Genomic DNA, 27,102 nt, shown 5'->3' with positions numbered 1-27,102 from the left:
GATTTACTTTTACATGACTAAGTAATTTTTTTAAGAGTTTTGAATTAAAATGAACCTACAATTTTAATTTTTCATTTTATAATAATGTAATTAAATGTGACAAAACATTAGCATTAAATAAAAAAAGTTTTTGCCGTTTATCTCTCTCTATCCTAATTGTGAAAATAAATATGTTAAATAAATAAAATAAATGGTTTATCAATGTATATTTATTTTCACAGCCGCCTTTGATCACATTTACCAAGGGTGGCAACAATTGTGACCACATCGGTATAAGACTATTCACACACAATTTAAAGCAAAGACTTTTTTTCTCTCTCTCTCTCTCTCTCTCTTTTACCTATTTATATTTAAAAAAAATCTTACTGTGCGTCATGACATTTTGAGTATATTCACATTATAGAAATCCCAAGACGACGTTCACTGAACAGACACAAAAAAATAATACAATCTCACAAATCTCTTTCCAAAAAAACTGAATTTGATTAATTAATAAAACTATAGAGTCATAAATGAATAAATATGAATGAAAGTGCACAATATAACTGAATACTACTGCCTTTTAAATAAGAGTCAGTCACAATTGGTAATTAAATTTATTGTGTCACTTTAGCTGCCTTTTGAAACCCTTTTTTAGGAAGTTTAATGCAGTGTGTAACACAGCTCTAAGTGAATGAAAACATCCTACAAAGTTTTAAATCTGAAAGTGCACCGTGTATAAAGTTATTGAGTTATTGCCTCTCAAAAGATAGAGTCATTGAATCACTGAAACGAGTCGTTTTCAAAACGAGCCCCAAGCCGCTTCGTGTTGATGTCAAATTACAAATGATCACATTGCCATCCCATGCCCATGTTGGTTTTTTTAGCAGTCTGAATGAAAAGGTAAATTCATTCACTGCCACTAGCTCAAAAACACAGCTTTAAATGAAATCAAACAATCACCGGAGGGGTTTGGAAAAATTAGTCATTAAATGAATCATTTAGGAGTCATGAATAACAAATAAATCTAAATAAAAAATTGCATATTATAAAAAAAGAAAAAGAAGTGGTTTTTGACCTTGCATGCATGTCAGCCTGTTATTGGGGATTCCAAAAGTCAAAATATGAACCTTTCATAACCCATAATAGGGGCACTTTAAACATCACTAAAGTATTTCCCACACCCATCTTAACTATAACAATGACTATTAACTATTAGATAACTATTAGATATGACTATTAACTATAAGAATTCATTTCTTGTTTTTTGTATCTGTTTTCTTGATTATTACACCGGAATGGGAGTACATATTAACTTATTAATTCTGGGGGAGTTAGAGAATGAGCCTATTTCCAAAAAAAGTGCTGCCTCAATTGAGCAAAATAAAACAATGGTCATGAATTAGCACAAAACAAGGAATTGTCTAAAGATTTGTTGTCCTTTACTGTAAACAATGCCACATCATCCGCTGAAATGCCATTCTCCCGCTGCATTTACCCCCACAAACCACGTGGAGTACTTCTTATGATGGAAGGATGCACTTTACTGGATCTCAACAGCCAATTACTGCCATTATAAAGTTTGGAAAAGCCAGGATATTTTTAATTTAACTCTGAATGTAAAAAGAGTCATATACACATACACTGTAGGATAGGGTGAGTAAATCATGGTGTATTTTATTTTTGGATGAACTATCCCTTTAACAGCTGCTATGGGTTTGGACGGATTTTATAGTAGTTTTTATAAACTTGAGAGAAACGGATGATTTTTATCTCATAAGGTTTAGATTTTCTGTCATCCCACAGATACTCAGGTGAAAGCAGTTTGCTGGGTTTGTTATACAGAAAGTACTTGTTGAGATGAGACTCTTCCTGCCACGCCGCCTCGATTTGGTTACCTTTATCAATGTCCAGCTGCTCCCGGCAGGTTTTAGCAAGCTGATATACATCTTTCACTGAGCCACCGATGACAGCTCCTCCATAATAATAATCCCCCTTAGAATAAGGAATGTATGCCTGAGACTCTGGCCTGCGTTCATATGGGAACCATTCGTGATGGGTATTATAATACCATGGATGTATAGCACCCACAAGACGACCCAAAGACTCTACCCCCCATCGCCCGTAGAACTTCGAATCCACATCAAGGCTGAAAATGTAGTCGGCTTCATTGATCAATCGACTTTCGATTAGTTTCTCCAGCCTTTCCATCCTGCTCAAACTGATCTCCTGCCATCTGTTAGAACTGGCCACTTTCATTACTGTAAGATGATGGTCTTCACCCAGTTTCACTTCAGGAACATTTTCCGGAAGATCGGTGAACACATAATAATGCACACAAAATCCAACAAAGTAATTCAGCTCCGCGGACTCCAGGAAATCTTTAAGGAACTGTGTGTATCTGAAAAACAGAGAAAAATTGTTTATTAAAAATTATATTAATGGCTATTAAAAATTTATTACCTAGAACAAAAACGTCAATATTTAACAAATCAAGAGATGAAATGGGACTTTTTTTTTAGGTGCAGACAACCAGGACATAAAATTGGCAAAAGTAATATAAAAGAAAAAAAAACTCACTTTCCAAGCGCAAAGACTGTAGTTGCTATGGTGATGTTTTTTTTCTTATAAATCGCATCAATCAGTGTGGGATTAAAAGTTCCTTCCCGAACTATTGGGGCTAACCATGGTGACATGTGAAGAAAGTTGCCTTGTGAGCTGGGGAAAAAAAATGTAATTATAATATTATCCCACACAACTGCAGGAAATGCAAATCAAAATGCAATGAAAATTTATTTCATTTATTTGGAGATTGTTTTGTACTCACTCAAACATATTGGGCCGATTGTATAAAAGCCTGTGTAATAAACAAATAAGCAGCTTATTATTTCTCAGTGCTCTACACGTTTAATCCTCCATCTGCTTTTATGGCAAACAATTAATAAATATGAGACAGCATATTACCATCTTATATTTAACAAATAATACACACCGCTCCACATTCAACAACCCCAGAACATGTTTTATGCATGCTTTATGATCCGATCATTAGCTCATAACATTTAACCTTGCTGGTGTTGAATGTCATATCAAAATCATTTTCTGTAAACATTTTTTAGTAATGTGTAACTGTTGTAACTGTGGCTCTGTCTCTTTTCTTTGCTGCCTCTCTTCTAAAATGGATATTTAAAATTAACAATGAAGTGTTTTCTGTTGCAATGCAACATAGTCACTTAATACAACGCTCTCCCACATATTTAGCTTTTCTACTTGTGCTTATTTCTATCGTTGGTACAAGTGACCATGGGTGCTAATAGACTAGAAATGTAGTTTTATGCCATCTTGCTGATAACGTTTCTTTAGGCACTCTAAACGTTTGCCGGTCTAAAACCCAGAAGGAACTGTTGCAACTTCACCATTTGCAAACTACTTAACCTTTAGGACTTTCATTTGAGACAGCCAAGGCAATGCAAGTATTGCACATATGACTGAACTAAAGTAAACCACTTGTTAAAGCACTGATGGTTCTGCTTATGTGGTTAACTGACTCTTGTTTCTTTCCATGGTTTCTGTTACTATCAGTTACTTATATTTTTGCACACATTGAAACTATTTGGTCTCTGTTCCCGTTTGCAAACAAGGTCCCTATTACAAGCCGATCTTTTTATATGCTCCCATCTGTTTGCCACAATAATGACAGTTCCTGGTTAATATATAAATTGCACTTAATGTTTGCTGTGCAAATAGGTTAGTTGACTGTTATATTGATTCTGGTGCAGTTACTTCTGGCAGCCAGTATACATAATTATGATCCAAATTTTCCATATACATTTCCCTTATGAGCTAATTTGCTCATCTTTCTATCATATTTGTGTTTATGTATGCCATTTTATTGATTTATTTAGTTTTACTTCATTTACACGTTCAATAATTTTCACTTTAAAATTTAACTTCTACATTAAATAGCTAGATGTCACAATAAAATTGTAGTGCTTCTAAATATAAAGGGTTAGATCACCTAAAAATGAAATTTAGTCCATGTTTTTCTCACCCTCAAGGCATCCTAGTTGTGTATGACTTTCTTTCATCCAATCCCCAGTTTTTGTCCTTTCAAGCTTTTTAATGACATGGGCGGCCGTTTTTGTTACAACAGGTCAAACTGTTAAACATTAAACTGTTGGTTACTTTAAAACTAACCTTCACCTGGGAGATCATAGGGATGTGTGAATATTTCATCTGTTAACTGGTTGCGTATGTCAGGTTTATTGCATGACTCAGGCGCTGTTTACTATCAAACAGTGTCTAGTCTGTGTAATGGTGAAGGGATAGATCAAATAGGCTTGGTTTGCAAAGAAATTTCATGCTTCCTTGTAAAATTGTTTTTTTTAGTATTTTTAAAATTTAAAATAAAAAATATGGTACATTAATTTATTTTTATACACTTAAACATTTAGTTTTTTTGTAATTTACTTTAAAATATATGTCTTTGCCCAACCCTGCTTCCAGTATGTTGTGAGGAGGCAAGTTGGAGCTAAACTCTGCAGGAAATCAGCACTAATTAAACACACATGAACCAGCTAAACAAGATCTTAGTCTAGAAACGTCCAGGCAGGTGTGTGAATCAAACATGGTAACTGTGATCATGGCTCCTAATCGCTGCTCTTTATGTCATTAAGTGGGAGTAGTACAAAAACGGCCATTCTCTTGGTCTTGCACCAAAAAATATGTAACTTATGATACATCATGATCATTGCAGTCATGAAACTGTTTATCTTAACCTCTTGTCCCTTCCCCCTTTTGCTTCTTCAACTTTTCTTCAGCACACATAAGCTTCGTTCGTCTTTGGAACACAATGTAAGATATTTTAGATGAAAACCGAGAGGCTTGTGACTGTCCCATTGACCGCCATTACTGTCAAGGTGCAGAAAAGTATGAAAAATGTTGTCTGAATGCTCCATCGGCCCTCAGGGGGTTCAACTGTAACGTTATGAAGACATGAGAATAATTTTTGTATGCAAATAACACAAAAATAACAACCGTTTTCAACAATTCAGCATCATAGCATCATAGCGGCATATTGGAGAATGGACGCATTTTTTTTGGTTTTCTTTGCGTACAAAAAGAATTCTCTTAGTTTCATAATGCTATGGTTAAACCATGCTTAAACAGATGGTGTATTCTTTTCTGTAACTTGACAGGTATTTTATTCAAAACATCATAAGTTGTGTTCCGAGGACAAACAAAGTTTGATTAAGGACAATTTTCATTTTAGCGGGTGGAGGAACGCTTTTAGGATAACTGAAATGTAGGCTACTCAACTGTACTTTTTTTAAAGATATCATGAATTTATCACTCTCTTTGCATTTTAAAAAATGTATTTAGTCACCACTTGTAGTACACTTCTCTATGAAAGATAGTTTAAGTTTACTACAAGTTGTAAGTAAATAAATTTTTTAAATACAGAGATAGTACATTAAAAGTGCATTTTAGTTCATATTCATGGTGTCCCAAAATAGCACAGTAGAAGATCTTAAGTACAAAATAATCTTTTTTAATATATCAAGTACAACATTAGTGCATGAAAGGACAGAGTTTGGAGACTTCAATATAGTCTAAATAAAAAAAAAGAAAAAAAAGTGAAATATGTTTACCCTTCAGGGCCTCCCTTGTACTCCTATATTTTGTGTAGCCCATATTTATGTTTATTCTTCTATATTTACATTTGACTTGCTCTATCCTTGGTGTTGGGTGTAACTGTCTATATTCAAAATAATAAGAGATTTCCATTTACTTTTTAGTAGTCCTGTTACTGTGTTACTTTGTTAAAATTAAATTAAACGTTACATATCAAGGATTAAGAATATCTCAGTTAACTGAGTTAAATGTCGTAAAAACAATTGAATGTTTTTTTTATCAACGTTCAAACTGTGTTTTCATAGAGGTGTTTAGTTACTCACTTCATCCAGTGGGATGTAAAGGCCACGTAAACAAATCTGTAAAGAAACAAAATAACAGGTTGTGAATAATAATGTAAAACTGGTCGTATCTCATTCTGCTTACCTGTCTGCAGAATTACCTTCAAAAGTTATCATATTAATTTAATACATTTATTTAATGTCTTAAGATAGCGGTGGCAGTGGAACGAGACGGGGATTAAAATATATTGTGCATCTGCTGCAACATACTACTAAGTCTGTCTCCTACATGTGTGTATATAAGTCTTGGACTGTCAACATAGTATTGCACAGAAAGTCTTCGTGCATTTTAAACTACTGTACATATAATTCATTCAGAATATTGTTTATTTTGTTTAATAATGTTTGAGCTGCTAAAAGGGTAAGCAGTAGTGTTTTTCCGAATATCATATTGTAAATGTGATATTGATTTTATGCAGTTGAAGAAGAAAGAAGAACAGAAAGCTACTGAACTAATATTAATTACCATGCCAAAGGCAAAATAAAAAAAAATGGGCTAAACAAAGTATAAAACATAAATCAATTAAAAGTAATTAAAGTAAAGTAAAATTAAAGTAAAGCTTTAAGCATTAAATGTTCAAGAGTGTAGGCTACACATTTAACTTAAAAAAAAAAAACTACATAATTCATATTATCATTGAGCGCGTTAAACATGTGCCAGTTGAAATGAAAACGCACGTGACCATGTAAATGCGGCAAATAGTTTTCTTATATCACAGTAATGTCATAAAAAAGGCGTAAGCATAAAAATAAAATAAAAAGTCGAATAAAAAGTAACAAAAAACGTACTTCGTTACTTCTTTAGGGAGTAAAGCAATATTGTAATGCATTACTTTTAAAATAACTCCAAAATGTTTTTGGATATGTGATGATAACATATGGAAAATAAAATGTATCGATAAAGAATCGATATCTGTTCAAACGACTGAGTTTAGAAAGTGCTTCATTGTTCTTTGAGATTGAAGGCATATCTGCCATTTCCTTTACAGGATGTGGTGGACGTGACGACAGAGTAGATTTGTGACTGTGGTCAGGCCAGTCTGAAAAACTGTGAAAAACGTGGTGCATGTTTTACTCGATAAAACATTACTCGGTAATACAATTCAGCGCATATGTGAGTTTTTGGAAACTGGTCTATGCAAATAGGAAATTTCAGTTTTTAGATCTTAATTATGAATTAATTATATTAAAAAAAAAATTCTACATAAGACAGTTTTTAAATTGGTTGAGAGACACTCTGGGGTGGTTAACCATTAATCTAAATTAAAACTGGTTTGTGGAAACAGCTATTTCAAAGCTAGTCAAATATGAATGAGTTTTTGTTTATTTTGTAATGGGAGATAAGACATCGGGGGACAATCTGACACTGGAATTAAATTTTGTGTACTGCTAAAGTGAAAACTCTTTGTAGAAACAGTAAATGTACGAATAAAATTGTTATTTGTAAGTTTTTATTTTGTTATTTCTCACCGGACAGGTTTTTTTCAATTCATTTAATATTACTCGACAATTACTATTCACATTGTCGCAGTTTTAAAAATGTATTTATTTATTTATTTTTATTTACTCCTTTATATTGGACCGTTTTAAAACGTATTAATTTAAGTTTCTGACCGAGAAGTGCAAAACAAAATAACAATTCATAAAACATTATATATAAAAAAGCACAAATCCTAAAACAAAAGAACAAGTCGGAAAACACTGGCAAATCAGACAAACCAGAAGAGGTAGGCGGTGTGACCATCGATTGCTTACCGCTGATTGGACCAGACATCTGCCAATCAAGGTGTGCAGGAAGTTATTGCGGCCCAGAGCCGTTTAGAAATAGAGGCGCGACTTTCCCATAGGTGTCCATAGGAACTGAGGAATGCGGAAGTAAAGCGTGTCATGGAGCGCCAAATAATTTCAAACAAGTCCATGAATTTCAGTGCTTCAAGCACACTCGACAGAAAGATGTGAGAAACAGAAAGATTTTTTTTTTGCAATTTGTTTTGTTTTCAGTATTGATTTGTTTTACACTTCTCGGCCACAGTAGAAATTGGCTCAACAAATGAAAGCCACATTTTTTTTTTTTTACACGCAATTACCAAAGCGCGTACTATATACGTGCATCATAAAATAACATGGCGACTGTAAGGTTTTTCAGTGGAGGCTGGCCTAAATGCAGTAGATTATAAGTCAAGGTATCTATTTTCCTTTGCTACATTTATTTATTTTTTTGCTGACATTTATACAATATGCTTCTTTGTGTAATTTTTTTCTTTCCTTAAAAAATGTCCCTTAACACCTGTTGCTTGATTGTCTGATTAACAGATAAACAACATTATATTACAGTATTTTATTAGATTCAGCGAGACTGTGACAATCATTCGAACAGTTAGCTAGAAACCACTATGACCACAAACTGCTGCTTCAAAAATTTAAAGAAATGAAATGTAGAAAATATATGAATCAAGGACATCCCATTTTGGTGTCTGCATCAAATTAAATTTACAAGTGTATAACAAATAAAACATTAAATGCAAATGTGTGTCCTTTGAATTTAACCTCTTTAAAAAAGTAAAACGAGGTGAAATAACATCTTGTTATTCAGCATAACGTTTATTCTGATCAAAGCGGTAATCATAAAATTTTACATGATTTGATCCATACATCAAAAATCAATGCTACTCTTTAAATAACAATTAAAAATAAAAAACATTAATGAAACAATTCTTCCATATGAATCCATCATGACACTGATTAAAGATTATTTTACTATCAGTCATTTTTAACTATTTTAGTGCACTTGCTTTCCGTTACTGCAAGTTACCGCTAGTTTCTGTTATAAAATTGCAGGGTAAGTTAAAATGTAGCGCAATACAAGCCTCGATGGTTTAGTTTAGTTAAAACTTTGGACTTTTTACAAAAGTAAAAAGAAGTTTTACAATTTTTCAAAACCACAAGCAAATGTCAAAAGAGTAATTACATACCCAGTTAGTGATAATCCAGTCAAAGCACAAAACAATAATTTTAAATTTCCTTTCATTATTCCTTCTTTATGTGTTTGTGTCTAATCATTTGGAGGACTGACTGTTAGTCAGACGGTCCTCCAAAGCATTATATGCACAATAAGGAAGTAGAGCGCAAGAGGGAGGGAGCTGTGATGACAAATGTTTGCTAAGCACGCAAGTTGTACCTACCTTACAGTGCTCCTGTAGCTCAACTATGCAGGTTATATTACCTTTTAGGTAACAGTTCCTGAGCCTACACACAGTTTCTGACATGATCGCAACCTTGTTGTCAAAATGGAAGAGACCGTATCATCAAAAATCAAAGATTCATCTGCTGCTCCCCACGTTGTATCAAACCCATAAGGCTCATTTATCATTGTAACATTTTTTTTTTAATACTCTCTGAATACAGATATTTAGTTTAAAAAAAAAACTATGCATTTACCTCAGCATACAGTAAAGAACATTCAGAATCAATGGGAAAACAAAGGTATACTTATAAGCAATTGATGCCAAAGATACATGAATTAAAGAGGAATTTCATTGTGTCACATTATTTATAATTCAAAAGGACAGCGTGATGCTAGTAATAATGCATCATATGAGATGGGCACAGTCTGTTTAAAAACAATTTCATGTCATGTTTAATATTTTTCCCTCAGAAGAAATTGCAGTTATCCAACCCATCAGCTGCTTTGAGGTTTTTTCACCAGGAAGGCCAGATGTCACCATTATACTATAAGAAATGAAACCTTTTAGTCGGTTGTATAAAAATGCATCTTAAAAAAAACTGTGTATGTGTGACGGAGGAAATACCTGGATGCTGTAAAACATTGCTGTCCATTCAGTCAACTCTTCCTCATTCTCACAGCAGAGATACCTTAAAAGGAAACAAAATAAAATGGGCTGCGACATGGAGAGAAGGTAGAATTTCGATTGATCCGAGTTAAATGTTCAAGAATATAATAATATAAATAACAGTCTTCGGCACTTAAACGAGAAGAGCTTATCCAGTGAAGACTACACAGTCATTGTTTGATGACAAAACAAGACAGAACACGGAATAAAAACACTGCTAGAAGGCTTTGGGATAATTGGTCCAAAATCATTGTTTTGGAGTGTCTATTTACTCTAAGTGCAAATAGTCCACCTTTTTGGCAGAGGCTATTTACACAACTCTGCCCACCATTGTGTGATTGGGCTATTCAACATTACAAAAGACAGTCGAGCTCCAGTGGCACAGATAGCAAAAAGCCCATTGTACGCATTTTGACGTAATCATCCCAGGTTCGAATCTTTCCTTCAAATGGTTTCTCTCTTTAATTTGTAATTAATAAAATATTACACTCTATAAAACGGTATGCAATAATAACTTATTATGTACTACAATATTAAGGTGCGGATAAATGCCACTATTCGCAATAAGTAGTGTAACTAACTTCTACTTGAAAATATGCTGAAAATATGCTACTAGAAAATATGCTATTTACACAGTGTAAAGAGCCTTATCTGTACACACACTTAGTGCAAATAGCTGCTGTCTTGCTTAGGGGTGCCTTTTAGGAAAAAACGATTGTTGTAGGCTGATATTGCTTGATATTTCTGCTAGAAATTGGTGTTGTAACAATGTTCAATATTAAGGGAGACTATTAGACTTCATTTGTAATTCGCTTTGGATCATCTGGTAAATGATTAAATGAACATAACATTAAATGTAAATGTTTTAGAATTAGCTATTGATATGAATGCCCAAGGTAAATGTACATGTATAACATAACACTTTGTTTTATATCACCTTTGCATCAAATAACTCAAAAATAGTCAACTTCTTTTTGAGAGTCATACAGCATTGCATCTCGGAATAACCCATACGCCGGTGGTCTTCAATTCCGCTGCTGCTCCCCCACTGCTCTGCACATTTTGTATGTCTGTTTTATCTAACACATCGTATCTAGATCATCAGGAGCTGTTTGAACAAGCTTTTTATGTGCCCTATAGGAGAAAAATGTAAACAAAGAAATTGGAAACCACAATCTTACAGACTCACCACTGCTGCTTTTCATGAATCAGAATCAGGCCCCATCTGTGAAGAAAATGAAATTAACTTTTTATCCTATAAAACATATTACATGTATAAGAATATTGCTGTAATATACGGAAAAAAAGGACGCAAATTCACGAGGGGTAAAAAAAAAAAACATTATTGAGAAAAAACATGGCATACTACTTTAACGTTTCGACTTCTCTTAATATAGCACAAATAGTAGGTGAATGAAGTGTGATTTTCTAAATTGTTTTCAACGGTTTCATTTTGATTAGTGTCACAGTCACATGCTTCTGTGGGCAGAAGTGTGATCAAGTTTGCACACAAACAGCACTGTCGGTTTTGAGTTTATGAGTGACCATAAGCTGTAGATACAATTAGTTTTGAAGTGAATTTAAAAGTGAAGGGTGATTACGGTGTGGGTGGATGCATTTTGCTCCTGCAGCCATGATACAGCTTGAGCTCTTTCACAGAATATTCCCTCTCACACTGAGAACCCTGAAAAAAACAGAAGCCTTTTAAAAGTAAATATGTTTATTGAGCTTGTGATTATACATTAGCTGCTCACATTTACACACACGCACACACAAACCTGCAGTTCCTTGTGCAGTTTGAACGTGGTGCCAGAAAGCTCGCAGAGACGACTGTGAAAAGTTTTGCTACTTTCACTTTTAACCTCACAAACGCGCAATGGCCCACTTTTACAAAGACTCCCCATATTCTCTGCACACACAAAAAGCAAACAACTATTGCACTGCTGTTAAAATAATTTATTGTGGTTGTTTTTAACTTAATTGTTGGGGATTCTTATGTATGCTGAAGTAAAAGTCGAAAGCTCATGAATTATGGTGACTGAATTGGTTTTCACTATGCATTGGTGTCGGTGTGAAGAAACGTACCCAGGTACCTCGTGATGCTGACAATATAGTGATTCCTCTTGATCAGCAGGTGAGAGTAACAGCTAAGTGAAAAATAGATTGGCAGCACCCTTTCTTGGTAATGCAGAGTTCTCTCTATTATTAAAAAAATAAAATAAATGCTTTCAAATAACAGGAATTTCTTAGTCACATAAACCACAAGAGTCATGTTCAACAGAAGTTCTCATACTCAGAAGACCAGTTCACACTGCACTGAAAACCTACTAAGTACACTACGTAAACAGGTATTGTTTGTTTTTTTTAAAGATAGATAAAAAAGAAAAAGACATTCAACAGTTTAAATGGAAGGCTAAAGCAAGTGCTGTGAAGGTAAAGAAAACGTGGGCAAAAGAAGGACAAAGTATGTTGGTTAATGAGTTGAAAGTAGGACCTCAGAGTTCTAATTGTTTGATTAAGGTCAAAGTAAGTAGAGGATGAAGTAATGGAAGAGTTGGGCTTTTAGAAAGATTTTTCACTTTTGAGAGAACAAATCTTGTTGAACAAATGTTTGTTTTGTGTAAAGAGCACATGACTATCAGTAGGCTAAGTAACTCCAAAGGAATGTATTTTCCTGAAATGCTGAAATTTCGAGTTTATATGCAGACACTAATCTTGCTGGTAAATTATGATAACTGGTAAAGATGTATCATGAGCAGAAAGTGCTAGCCTCAGTGTTAATGTGCGTCTTAATGGCAGTCTAAAATCTCCAAGAAAACCTGGAGTGACAATTTAGAACTCTAAATTCTAATTTGATATTCTACGCTGTTCTTTTGTGAACGATGGGGAATGCAAGGCAGGTTGAGCAGTAATGACAGACTAAAAGTCTTAGTCTCAGTTAATTTGGTTGCTCCAATGTGTGGGGGCCAACGGCAAAACAGCTAACATCTGCACAGGCTATATCTATTGAGCCTTTGGTGCTGTGCAGGACCTTGATGCAGGTTGGCAGCAGAGCGGTTTGCTTACTAAGAGGTGAGACGGATGAACCCTTGCTGACCAGGCAGCTACGGTTGCCGCAAAAAACCTGCTCAGGCATATCGCTGCACACCGAAACACCTCACTCACAGCTCACAGATAAAGCCAAATGCAAATCTGTGGATTTGATTGATTCTAAATATTCAGATGGACAATAGTCTCTGAACATTACTTCCTTTTCAGGTCACTGATACACAGTGCGTGTGGGGCACTTAGGTGTTTTTATGTGTGTATTTTTTTAAACAATATGCAGAAGACGTTTAGGGATACATGGTCAAACACACGTTTTTAAACAATAAAATTAAATACAGATTTAGAAGTCTTTGACGTTTCACAGCGTGTCATGATCAGATGAAGATTGAATTGTAATATATTGAAGTAAACCTGAAGTAAAACTGACAGTTTAAGGTTTGTTAACAGAACTAAAGCAGATCCAAAGAAATCTAAACAAAACAGGAAAGGCTTTAATTCTTATTTGAATGTATTAATACTCAGTTCCACTTCCAAAATAGGCTTACCCATTTCCTCTTTTTCTACAACTTCATAGCAGCTCCAGAACTGCTCATTGGCCTGCTGAATTCCTTTAAGCTCCAAAACCACAGAAACCAATTTGACCACTGTCATATCCGCTGTAACCTAACACACAGTACACACAGAGAAAAATCTACAAAAGATCTTAACCTGACTTTTGTGGAAGAAGTGCACAAATAAAGTACTTAAATGTAAGTTTGTTTTAAGATTAAAATAAGCACCTGAACAAGCACCTCTGCACCCTCATCTTTCTTCTCCAGGTAAACAGCACAAACGGTGCTGGATGGAGTTCGACTCAAGGGCCTCTGAAATATCATAAAGTCAAAACAAAACTATTCAAATGATTCATTAACAACTTTTTGGTAACTTAAAAGTTATTTAGATATCCAAGTAATATATAACTAAACATAATATTGTAAATGCTCATGTTCTGTGCACTCTGACCTCGGAATTGTGTTTATTCAAGATGACCGACGTCATGTTTAGCTGCCTCTGAAGGTCAGACTCTGAGACCTGCAAAAGAACTTTTTATCAATAGTTTATATCTGCATTCTAAATTAATACAAAAAAAAATTCTCTTAAAATATGCACTATGTAACTTAAGGCCCTTTACAGATAAAAAATACATCTGCATGAGACTTGGGGAGGAAAATAGTTTTTATTCCTGTTCCTCTCCTTGAATGAATGTGGTTTGAGGCATCAGTGTACACATGAATACAGGGCATCTTACCAGAATGGACAAATAAATAGGGCAATAGCCATAGAGGCTATTTACACTAATGTGCAAATAGCATATTTTCTTAGCAGTGCATTCTATTTACACTAAGTGCAAATAGCAATGGATTTTATTTACACTTAAAAAACAGGAGTTTCTGCAAAAAATGGGAATAATCTGCACCTTGTATACATTGTAGTACATTATAAAACAGTATGCAATAGCTTATTATTCGCTTACAGCGAGTGTAAATGTTAATTCTAATTAAAATTATTAAATAGATGCCACCTTATTGGGAAAATAAAGCCCTCCCTATTACTGCCCTAGCCCTACCTGATACTTTATTTTCAACATTTTGATTATTTCCTTCATTTGTATTGAAAATAAATGCTTTTCTGAAGTTATTTGAAATTAAAAAAAAAAAAAAAAACTAGACCAAAAGGCAGATTCAAACCCAAGTTGATCACATCAAAATGAGTGCAACACACGTTTGAAATAAATCTGCACCGCTGAAATAAATTATAATTTGTTTTTTTTCCACATCAACCACTTTGAATGGTCCATGGTTAGTTTTTCCCATTAATTATGAAAATACTACTGTAGCTTCTTCTCTCTGTTTGCAGTTATTTTCCATGAGATTTGTCCCGACAGCTCTAATATTCGTAAAATAGTTATTCGTTTATCAAAATGTTCAAACACACGTTGATAAACCTATTATAATTATATATATTATTTAAAATTAAGACAGCTTGGATAAAGGAAAATGAGGAAATTTAGCTAGTGATCAGTTTTAAAGGTAGCACTGACATTAAAAATGCTGCAGTAGTTTTGGATCAGCTCCTCCACCACCTGAGATCCTGTGACATCTGTCCCATCTGTGTGAAAAAGAGTTGGACCGAATACAATGCCAAGGTTTCGCACAGTCATCTGGTTCTCATCAGACAAGTGCTGAACACTGAAAAAGCAAGCATTTTGGGTCAGGTTTTTGGATGCACTACTAGCAATAATTACATGCTCCCCCCTTATGATCAATTCAAATCAAGTATCAGAAAAATTCAAAACAACTTTTAAAGTAGGTAAAGTTCCCGTCTAGTTTTAGAGTTGCTTAATTGCATTCAAAAATAAAATTACTGTTTTAAATTGGTTTGTGTAATACTTTGTAGCTTTTAGAGTAGAGCAGGTCTTATAACATACCAAACCAGGTGGTGTACGAGCGCTTTGAGTGTTTCTCTGTTAACATCTGGGAGGTTTGAAAGGAGAATCTGGTATCTATTAATCTTCTCAGTTCTGTCCGCCAGACCTGCAGAGAGAAGTAAAAAAAACAAATACATTTTTTTTTTAAAAGGGTCTCACTACAATAGCTATAATCAACTAATCCCACTTTCCAAGAGGCATTAAATGTCTCATCTCCCATTACTCCAATATTTATTCACCTGCAGCTTTAAGCCAGTGGTCATTGTTATCTTGTCCATTAAACACTCCATCTTTGACCTCCCTGAGAAATCGTTTTAGCGTGTTAGCCACGTCATCCACAGAATAATCAGACTCAAGAAGTGCCACGTTTCGTGCATCATTCTGAAACTTGTCCAGCAGTTTGGTGACATGAGAATTAATGCCACTCTTCCGATAGATTCCTGAGGACATCAGTCCTGAAAAAAATGTGACATTATGTTTCAGAATTAGTTTGAGAATTTTCTGCTTTACTTTCATGAAGTGCGATTTAATAGGCAGCAGAAGCTATAAAGAGAACTGTATCTAGCTGAGTACACTTTAAAGTGTCCCTATTATGGATAATGAAAGGATCATATTTTGGTTTTAGGAGTCCCCAACAACAGGGTGACATCCATGCAAGGTCAAAAAACACTTTCATTGTCTTATAAGACAGCACAGATTGAGAATGAAACGTTTAGGAGTCATTGAGCAAATAAGGTAAACATTTCATTTACAATTCATTTTTCCAAACCCCTCCTCTGTGCGACTCTAATCTGCAATGATTGGTCCGATTGGTCTAATTTTCATTTCATCACACCTGCAATGCCTGATACTGTAGTGTTTTTGAGTGCAGCGCTGCTTTGTGGAGATCTAACAGGGGAAAACATTATTTTAACGCTCCAAAAGCGGCATCTAGTGACAAAATAAATTATTAGCATTTTCATTCGGAACAAAGCAAAAAGACGAACAAGTGGGCAGATCAAATATTTCATGGTGACATCAACATAAAACAACTTGGGACTCATTTTAAAGGGATAGTTCACCCAAAAATGTCAATTTGATGTTTATCTGCTTATCCTTAGGGCATCCAAGATGTAGGTGACTTTAGTTTCTAAAGTAGAAAACAAATTAAGATCGGTTTGTCCAAGAAATTGAAAAGCATTCATATATATATATATATATATATATATATATATATATATATATATATATATATATATATATATATATATATATATATATATATATATATTTATTTATTTATTTTTTTTACCTCTGATAAGCCTAAAAAAAATTACATACTGCATAAACCGAACATTTCATGTCCTAAGACACCAATGTATCATCAAGGGAAGCAGGATTTAATTTGGATTTGTCTGTGCATATTTTTTTCTCTCAAAGATTGTGTGCACACTGACTTGCATTATATGACTGACAAACTGCAACATTTTGAGTTAAAAATTTTTTTTTCATTTGTGTTCTACCGAAGAAACAAAGTCACCAACATCTTGGATGCCCTGGGGGTAAGCAGATAAACATAAAATATTCATTTTTGTGTATACTTTCACTATAAAAATGGCTTGTTGAGTCCAGAAAAAGTCAATAACTTTATATACGGTGCATTTTCAGATTTAAAACTTTTGCAGGATGTTTATGTTCACTTAGAGCCGTTACATTGCATTAAATGTAATTTAAAAAATCCATAATAGGGGCACTTTAGTTAGAATTTAATAGTGGTACAATTAGTACAACAGGCTGAATGAGCCAGTCAGCTGCCTGACCAGTAAATTAAATAAACTTAAAAAAAAGTGACTTACCACATATCAAAATAAAAAAGACGACTCAGAATATCTTGGAACATTCTGTCAACAACACTGTAGTTACTACAACATGTTACGTAAATGGAACGTGTGTTTGCATACCATAACGTGTTATATGGTCCAGGCAGCGGTCAACAGTCACAGGGACACCCAGATCAGTGAGTTGCTGTCGTGATAGTGGCTGATCTCCAGCACCGGATCTCTGCTGAATGAAGGTCTGCCAGCCCACAAAATGAGGTCTGCGGTCAGCCAGCAAATGCAGAGGTCCACCTCTCCACACAAGTACCATGGAGCCAGAACTCTCAGACAGATCTGTTTACACGCATGCACTGGGATTACATTTATACAGAGACCCGCATTTTACGCGCTCCCAAAATGTTGTGTGTGAGCTGTAACTCACTGAGTGTGAGTAGCTTGCGCAGGTCGATTATTTGTACGTTGTCGTCCAGCAACACCTGCAGTTTGAAGCCGCTCAGGCAAAACCAACCAATGCCATGGTTGCCCTCAGAGCAGCGCAGGCGACCCAGACGATCACAGGTCCCGCACACGTCAAACAGTGCTGGAGGCAGCACTGCCTAAATTGAGAGAAGAGAAGGAAGTAGATTAGTTTGTCTCCAACTACAATATAATAAATAAATATCGCTCCAGCTTTACAGAATAATGCAAGGAAGGGTGCAAGGAAGAATAGATGAATACTGACAAAAAAAAAAAAAAACACTTTATTTTTTATATTGTCACAAATTATTAGAAAATACAATAAAACAATAATATTATAAAATACTACAGAATACCTTAAAGCATTGGTTTCAAACTCCACAGCTCTGCACTGTTTTGCTCTAATGCTAATTAAACACCTGATACAGATAATCAATGTCTTCACGATCAATAGTAACTTCAAACCAGGTGTGATGTGATTTGGAGCTGACTGAGGCAAAACTGTGCAGAGCTGTGGCCCTCCAGAAAAGTTTGAGACCAATGCCTTGGGTCTTGGGAATAGTATTGTAGTATAGTAATATTATATTATGTCATTATTCGTGCTGTCAAACAATTAATCCTTTCCAAAATATTTTTGTTTATATGCATGTATTCAGTAGTCAACATTTGAAGAGAATCTAAATCATCAAACATCCTGGAACATAAAACCAAAATGAGTTGTTGTCTTAGGACACCTTTTAATAATTATTTCAAACTGACTACTGTATATTTGTTTATATATGAAATATATTTAGAAATTGCATAAATTCTATATATAAATTCTGAATATACACACATTTAATACATGTCAATATTTTTAATGTACACACATATATATACATATATATATATATATATATATATATATATATATATATATATATATATATATATATATATATATATAAATCATAAATATACATAACACACACACATTTATGTAAACAAAATCTTTAATTTTGGATGTGATTAATCACAATTAATCTTTTGACATTTATTATATCAAAACTTTCCAATTTTAATTTTAATAGATTTTGAAATAGCAAAACTGATTATTCCTTAGCAAAAACCTAATCTAAAGCACATGTTTGTCATTTCAGTGAGCTTAAAATTTTTATTTTTTTTTACCATGGCAATAGCCTGAATCCAGTTTTTGACAATGCTGCCATCTTCACTTCCAAACAGGTAGACTCTTCCCTCCTCAGAGTACAGTTCAAATGTGTGCTGATAGCTGCCAGCCAGGTAAATATGGCATTAATATAATTAATGTGGTAAAAATAAAGTCACTTAGGATTGTAGTAAAAGGTTTATTACCCATGTTTCCCTGGACTGTTAACAGACAGGCAGACGATTTCACTGGTCTTCATGCCGCCACACTTGTGGTGACTATGTTCACTCTTAAAGTAGCTAAACATTCCATCACCAAGACAACACCAACGCTGAGAGAAATCTACAATATTCACCACAATAAGGTTCATACACATACAGACACTAGGCATCTCAACACAACATATATTTATGCTCATTAATTTATAATTAAAAAACACTTGAATTTAATGAGATATGAAAGATTAATGCGCAAAGGACATTTTGCAAATTTAAAAATGCTCATTATAATTGAAATGTAATTAAAGAAGCTAAAACAAATATGAAATCGTGTTTATTTTACAATTACAAAGTTGTATAATTTTAGAATAAAATATTTTTATAATTATTTATATTTATTTAGAATGTTTGATCAACATTGTTTTTATTTTATTCCAAAAATCATTAGGATATAAAATAAAGTTCTGTAAAGAGATGTACTGTACATTTCTTACTTTACATATATTAAAACTCAATTTTTGATTAGTAATATGCATTACTAAGATCTTCATTTGGACAACTTTAAAAGTTGGAAACAGCTTTCTCAATATTTAAATTTTTTTTTTTGCAAATAGCTGTATCTCTGCAAATATTGTCCTATCCTAACAAACTATACAACTGAACATTCATCTGTTCAACTTTCTGATGCTATATAAATGTCAATTAAAAAAAGGGTCATTATGGCTAGTTTTGTGGTCCAGGGTCACATAAGTTGCAAGATCCACTTTTAATGTTAATAAAGATTCTTGTGTAGTACAATTAACATTTATCCTAAATATCAGGAGATAAAAATAACCCTTTGATGACATAAATGTGTCATTTTAAAATGTATTAAGTATTAAAGAAAGTAAAACATCCGAAATACACAGAATCTAATATGATTGAGATACAGTAGTCAGTCATCACACACTAGTTTGCCGCAATCAATGAAGCCATAGGAATCCACATACCTGCTTTGCTTTTGTGTTCTGTGACTGGCTTATTTGACGAGGCGGTCTTAAAAAGACAGCCAGACTGAGATCGAATGGACAAATCTTTATTCACTGGCGTTAACGACTCTGATGAACAACAAATCAAGATGAGAGCATGTATCTAAACACATAGGCATTGTGGTTTTGTTTGTTTATCTGTGCACCTGAGTTCAGGTTCTGCATAAGCAGCTCCGCCTGTACTGTCTGACCACTGTGTTTGGCCAGAGACAGTGGGGTAGGGAATTCTGGGATACCGGTGTTGCAGTTGATATCCGCCCCACAATTCAGCAGCGAGAGACTCTCCAACAAATCACCAGACTGCACAGCTGAACACAGTGCCTAGGAAACCCAGAGCAAACAAACATAAGAGAAGAACCATCATTTAATGTACATTTATTGTCATATCGTTGGCATTTGTATAGAATTAACTAACGCTGTTGAGCGCCTCCTGTTGGCCATAGAGTGTGTGGTATTTGCGATATTTCCCATCTTTGTATTTTGCGGTGATGTGTTCGAGACGCTGCTTGCTGTGTGCAGTCGAACAGAGACTCTCGCTCGGAGGAATATTGGCTCCCCAGAACTGATTTGCTTTGCCGTTACTCAGCAGCAGAAAGACCTGGTAACACAGAGTGACATTATCATGCATCATACTTAAAGAGGAAGCCACAATGGCTCCTGCAAAGCATGAATTTATCATATGCATCATATTCATTGTACCCTGATGAGGTCATCAGTCCACACTCGTTCATCCAGCTTCAGACTGCGAACCTTCGACACGTTCTGGCCCATACTTCTGTGTGCACCTGTTCATCATCACATAAATGTGCACATATTTATGAGCCCACGTGCCATACATGCAACTGGCATTCGTTATGTATGTATGTTTTGGACTCTTTTAAGGCCAAAAAATAACACATGCTTGAAAAAATTTAGGGAACATGTTACGCTTACATAGCTGTTTCTCTCAAAAATGATGCTATAGTCAATAATTGTACTGAAATGTGTGTTCTGGAATGCCTGTATTTTGGCCGTACCCGTTTTAACTGCTGGCGGCACGCTGACTAAATTGACATGACATAGATGAATTGTTCACCACAAAAATAGCAATGTGAGCTAACAAAGCAAGTACAGTCGTGCCAACTCTAACGTGTAGGTGTTTGTATGCACCTGCACATTTTTCACACAGCAGAACACACAGGTTGACTGAAGCCCACTCTGGCATGGAACAGCTGCAGTCCGCACACAAACGGTTGGATGGCACACGCCAAACGCTCTCACACAACCCATCACATGACAGAGCGCGACTCACACACTCATTAAGCGCCTCAGACCATCTCTGCTTCTCACTTTCCGAATCCACCACAAAACTACAGAGAGAGACAGAGAGAAACATGCAAATGCAATTAGGGGGCCGGCGCAGGAGTTTTTGAAGTGAGGCAGTTCACGGTTACATTATTAAAATTTATCGTTTATTTTGATTTGCCAAGTAAAGATGTCATGTTTGCATACAGCGGGGGCAAATAAGTATTTAAAAGACCACTGTTTTTCACAGTAAATATATTTCTAAAGGTGCTGTTAGCATAAATATTTGCCAGATGTCGGTAACAACCCAGGTAATCCATACATTCAAAGAAAACAAAACAAATGAGTTTAGAAATTAAGTTCTGGTTAATAAAATGCTTACTTTTTTACTCCTTTGTTGGTAAGTACAGCTTCTAGATGCCTAATGTATGGAGAAAAAGGTCGCAAAGCTCTCGAGAAAGCTTTTACTCATCATGAAATGTTTCTTATATGACATATTGGTAATGAGCCATCAGTTGTAACTGAACATGTCATATTTCCACTGATAAGGGGCAGGATTGCTTTCTAATTACTGATAAAATTATTAATTAAGCCAAGACGGCTTTCCATGCCTTTTTGCACCTCTCTTTCTTCATGTGTTCAACACTTTTTCCCTGTGTTAATCTTTATTACGCTGAACTCATTTTCTGAACTCTTGTTTTGCTTTGTATGGATGGATTACTTGGAGTGTTACTGACATCTGTTGAAAATTTCATGTTTTTAGAAACGTGTTTACTGAGAAAAATGGTGAGGTGTTATTTTACGAGCTGAATGCCATCCTTGAAGCATGGACAGACCTTTTATAAAGTATGCAAATAACATTGTTTTCGCTGTTTCTAAATATTTATATGTGCTATTAAAGTACATTACTATGTAATACAAAATGAACACAAGAGCCTTCCAGCTTGTGTGAAATGTGAAAAGCTGTAGAGTTTACCTGAACACCCTGTATGGAGTGGTGAGTGTTAAAGAGCGCTTGTTTTCCCCATCTTTCACGTTGGCCATTTGCATATCTATATCAGTGATGCCTACACCCTGAAAATATTCCTATACACAACACAAACACAAAAAAAAAAATCTATCAAATAAACCCACCAAAATATTTAGAAAGGCATCGATTCACATTCAGACGCGCACCTCATGGCTCCTGAAGAGGAACAGTTTGTCCTTGCTGATAAGCGTGTAGACTTTGGTGCGTGGAGACAGCATTTCCATGTAGCCCTCAAAACTAATATTCACACTTCCGTTTCTAAAGAACAGATTCCGGGGCTCCATACTCTGTCTGCATTCACTCAGAATATTTTTAATACAACACACCCAGTCATTTCTTTCCTCTGTAAAAATAAATAAATTAAATAAATAAATACACATACCATAAAAACGTTTGTGAACGATTCATAACCTGAAAGTAAAATCAAAGATGTATAGTAGACATTCTGCAATGTCAGGAAAAAAAATAGAGGGGCAAATACGCACGATTGCTTTCAGCACGAAAAAGGAAGGTCCGGCTCTGACTGTGAAGCTCGAATCGACAGTCTCCCACACTGACCACCTTATAGACCGATCCCAAAGACACCATCCTTTTAGAGTAGACTTCCTGTCAGAGAGACACAGACAGAGAGAAATTCTGTCCAATTGCTGTCATTATTGATGTAGTCATCTATTACATTTCCAATTTTAGGTTACAGTCTGACTACTGTTTGTTTACTTTTTAAAAGCTTTTTAAATACATTCTCATGCATTTTTATATAACCATGCATCTTTTATATTTCTGTTATTTTCATTTTAAAATGAAAATTTAGTTTATAGTGAAGAAGATGATAAAGGAGGAGGAAAAGAAGAAAAAGGCATAATATAATCATTGGATAGATAGTATCAGCCAAAATTTGAAAAAGGTCATAAAGCAGTAGTGATGATTATGGTAATTAATAATAGAATTGGGGTGCAAAGGACTGGCAGAGGTTTAAAGTAATATTATTGCTATTATTATTTAGATCATCTCAGAGAGAGTAAACCTCTGCCTTCCTTTTTAACTTCTACAGTCCAAACACTGTAAGTGCATTTGCCTAATCCAAATATCAAAAAATTGTTAGCCTGATTTAATCTTTGCTTTAAACCGAAACCCAAAAGGTAGAAATACATTCCAGCTTTCATGCCCCTTTATTTTCATGTTGGTCATCACCCCCTCTTCATTCCAATCATTGTCTGGCTTATCAGTACAGTAAATGCTTAACAACTTCCTTAAAGTAAATCAAAACATGGCAGGATTTGTATGGTTATTTGGGAAGGAAACTAGTGTTTACTAGAAAATATGATTTAATCTCAATAGAAGAAGCTTAATAATCTTGATTATTCTTGATTGTGAAACACTTAAAGGGAAATTACCCATTTATTTATTCATTTACGTTACCTTAACGGATTGAAAATATCTCAAATATTCTGAATCCAGCTGCACCCATCGGCGCTGGTAAATCTTCCCTCTGAAAATACAAACATGAATATTATAAAACACTTAGAAATAACAGAAATCTCAGGACAAACTCAGGATGTCAGAAAAGTTGTAGGAGGTTTACAAATTGTATGTAAGTTGTTTCTTACCCTTTCGGAGGAGTTTTCTCTAGCCAGCCAGCTTTAACAATCTGACGGAAGTCCTCTGAGAAATCAGGAAATTCTGTACATCGGATATCAATACTGTCTTCACTAACATGAATAAATGAATGTTATTAGATACAGAATATTTCTAATTTCTCTTTTACTGAAGGCTCATGCAAACACACTCACACACATACTGAAATAACATTATCCAAGTAACAGTATTTGTTTTTTCATGCACACACCGTTCTCTCGGAATTACTGTCTCTTTTTTATCCTCTTCAACTTTCAGGTTGTTAAAACACTTCTGCATGTCTCGCAAAAGATCCTCCTGCTGGAAGACATTTAACCATTAGATACAAACAGCTGTTAATGAAATAACAAATAAATTAGTGTTATCACGATTAATTGCATCCAATTATTCAATATATATATATATATATATATATATATATATATATATATATATATATATATAATTTATGTAATATGTGTGTGTGTGTGTGTGTGTGTGTGTGTATATAGATAGATAGAAATAAATAAATAAATATTTATATGTATATACATTTATATTATACCTTTAAAATTAACATTTATTATAATAAATGTGTGTGTAAAAACATAAATTTTTTCTTAAATATATACATGCATGTGCTTGTAGGCTATTTATATACATAAATAAATATACACAGTACAGACACACACACACACACACACACCAAAAAACTTTCGGAAGAGACAGCGGCAATATAAATAGACCACTGCTAAAAGGTTTGGTGCAAGTGGAGAAATTAAATATTTTAAGAAGCAAGAATGCATTATAAAAGAAAGATATGTTTTTCAAACAAAAAAATAAATAATAATATTTGATGCTTCTTGAGTGTCAATTAACAAGAGCTTAGTGGTAGAACAATATATATCAGACCAAAAATAGAAATGAATCACTTTACAGTTTAGCTTGCAGTGAGTGAGAGTTTTACTAACAGGCCTAATAAAACATTTAACCAGCTATCACACAGACACTATATAAACACTCACAGGCACACTATTTACCTTTAAAGCCATGTTCTGGGATTATGTTGTGTGCACCTGTGAAGGATGCAGAACACGTGAAGAAATTAATTATCAAAGTGAGGTAATAAAACCAATAAAAAACTAAACTCTATGAAATACAGGGCAATCAGAGCATTCTTTCTGGTACAGCTCCAAACCATCCCATTTTCTTACTGAATTGAAATTTGTACATTTTTTCCTGACTTGGGACAATTCTAATTAGTTTTGGGTTGAAATATGTAATTGTACACAAATACAATATGGATTTAAAAACAAATCTAAAGAATGGCTACTGATTACTGTCTTGTCTGTATCAATGATCTTATCAACCCTGATGTAAGGATTCCTGTGACTTTAATAACCAGAAGATCTCTTCCGCCTACCAATTTACTGTAAAAAACTAAATAAGGTCACCAAACCTGATGAACAGCATTTCTAAAAGTTTCCCAGCTCAGACATTAAGAAACACGCAACCTTTGAAAGATATCAAAAGTAACAACAGTAACAATAGTCCTTTCAGCACACACAATAACGCTCTTCTTCACTGTGGTCATGTTTGGGAAGTAAACTCACATCTGTGTTCTCCATGAAACCAAGATAATAACCCAAATAATTACTCAAGAAGACAATAATTTATTGTCCACCCAGCTCCAGTGCAATAACACACACGTTAAAAAGTGTGCATGGTCTACATCCACCTAGTCTCTGTTTACAAAAATACACCCTTTTGTGAATATTAGAGAAATAAAGGTGTATTAAGTAGCTGCTCGAATAAATATCTGACAGCCTTCATAAGCTCTTACTATACGCTACTTAACTCTTTAGGAGCTATGCACGCGCGCACAATAGGCCTATATCTTGTTGAAAATTCAAATATCATGCTGTATAATGATCCCCACAAACGTAAACACTGTTAGCACTATCGCTTAAAACTATGCTACAAATTAAGACCGAGAAAAGAAGATCATGAGGTTACCTGTGTGCAGCCAAATCTGTGCCAACCAAACCCTACAAGGCATTTATTAAAAACGCGCGCGCACGCACGCGCACGCACAAACACATGCACACGCACACACAGAGCCCTATTTTGAAAACGAGGAAGCTTATGGCTTGGTTACCATTCCTGCAATTCCTCGGGTAGCTATATAACTAAAAACCGCATCGATGTTAATCCTGTTAGGGCAAAATGTTTTATTACTTTTAGAAACTTAATGTAAAATTAAGAATTTAAGGCCACACTACGCTGCTGGTTGTTGCAACTACTGAAAAAATGAATGCATGTTTAGCCTATACGTTAATTGTTGTGCGGTGCTCTTGTATTCATCACATGCAGCTTATATCTCCTTACCGCCCTCTAACTGCAGAAGCAACGGAGGTGCTTTAAGAGTATCATGTGGCTTTATGAACATATTCAAATTTTACTACGGTTCTAGCGCTTAGCTCTTTACAGTGACTGACAGATGTTTTTGTAAGTACCAAGTCTTCGAAGCTTCGAGGATGTCAGGTACTTTTTCTGAGACATGAAGAATCCACAAAGAATCCCAATGACAAGGACAATATAGATAAACAATATACAGACGTGGACAAAATTGTTGGTACCCTTTGGTCAATGAAAGAAAAACTCACAATGGTCACAGAAATAACTTTAATCTGACAAAAGTAATAATAAATAAAATTCTATAAATGTTAACCAATGAAAGTCAGACATTGTTTTTCAACCATGCTTCAACAGAATTATTAAAAAAAAATAAACTCATGAAACAGACCTGGACAAAAATGATGGTACCCCTAACTTAATATTTTGTTGCGCAACCTTTTGAGGCAATCACTGCAATCAAACGCTTCCTGTAACTGTCAATGAGACTTCTGCACCTCTCAGCAGGTATTTTGGCCCACTCCTCATGAGCAAACTGCTCCAGTTGTGTCCGGTTTGAAGGGTGCCTTTTCCAGACTGCATGTTTCAGCTCCTTCCAAAGATGCTCAATAGGATTGAGGTCAGGGCTCATAGAAGGCCACTTTACAATAGTCCAATTTTTTCCTCTTAGCCATTCTTGGGTGTTTTGGGTCATTGTCCTGTTGCAAGACCCATGACCTGCGACTGAGACCAAGCTTTCTGACACTGGCTAGTACATTTCTCTCTAGAATTCC

General features: G+C 34.7%; 1 protein-coding gene across 5 annotated transcripts; it reads right to left on the bottom strand.

The window, feature by feature from the left end:
- Nucleotides 1-582: 582 nt before the first annotated feature.
- Nucleotides 583-26,030, bottom strand: LOC122345703 (globoside alpha-1,3-N-acetylgalactosaminyltransferase 1-like). 5 transcript variants are annotated; one of them, XM_043240113.1, is made up of 33 exons: nt 25,931-26,030; nt 24,955-24,990; nt 24,147-24,235; nt 23,908-24,009; nt 23,720-23,789; nt 22,786-22,906; nt 22,447-22,643; nt 22,247-22,356; nt 21,136-21,335; nt 20,686-20,771; nt 20,402-20,584; nt 20,133-20,307; nt 19,948-20,055; nt 18,947-19,082; nt 18,761-18,863; nt 17,559-17,733; nt 17,261-17,470; nt 15,560-15,775; nt 15,321-15,426; nt 14,934-15,081; nt 13,856-13,924; nt 13,633-13,716; nt 13,399-13,516; nt 11,891-12,004; nt 11,584-11,714; nt 11,407-11,489; nt 10,995-11,030; nt 9,764-9,827; nt 8,927-9,683; nt 7,710-7,814; nt 5,937-5,972; nt 2,807-2,836; nt 2,605-2,697 (listed from the first exon to the last, which is right to left on the bottom strand). In XM_043240113.1, the coding sequence occupies exons 2-29, from the start codon at nt 24,964-24,966 to the stop codon at nt 9,654-9,656; spliced, it is 3,276 nt and encodes a 1,091-aa protein (XP_043096048.1). In that variant the 5' UTR covers nt 24,967-24,990; nt 25,931-26,030; the 3' UTR covers nt 2,605-2,697; nt 2,807-2,836; nt 5,937-5,972; nt 7,710-7,814; nt 8,927-9,653. The 5 variants fall into 5 exon arrangements, with proteins under 5 accessions (XP_043096051.1, XP_043096048.1, XP_043096047.1 ...); XM_043240112.1 differs by having other exon boundaries at nt 24,940-24,990; nt 25,931-25,971; XM_043240114.1 differs by having other exon boundaries at nt 24,147-24,232; nt 25,931-25,958.
- Nucleotides 26,031-27,102: the final 1,072 nt, after the last annotated feature.

The sequence above is a fragment of the Puntigrus tetrazona genome, chromosome 5 (assembly GCF_018831695.1).
Source record: "Puntigrus tetrazona isolate hp1 chromosome 5, ASM1883169v1, whole genome shotgun sequence".
NCBI lineage: Eukaryota > Metazoa > Chordata > Actinopteri > Cypriniformes > Cyprinidae > Puntigrus > Puntigrus tetrazona.
The sequence above is the reverse complement of the archived record's forward strand: the minus strand, read 5'-3'. Positions and strand labels throughout refer to the sequence as shown.

Bases quoted from the DNA above. Each gene is read 5' to 3' on its own strand.
- LOC122345703 (XM_043240112.1), bottom strand. From the start codon at position 24,966: ATGGCTTTAAAGGTAAATAGTGTGCCT. The intron at 20,056-20,132 runs GTGCACAGATAA...GTTGTTCATCAG, and splicing joins TATGCAGAACCTGAACTCAG to AGTCGTTAACGCCAGTGAAT. The intron at 19,083-19,947 runs GTATGTGGATTC...TGAATATTGTAG, and splicing joins AGAACACAAAAGCAAAGCAG to ATTTCTCTCAGCGTTGGTGT.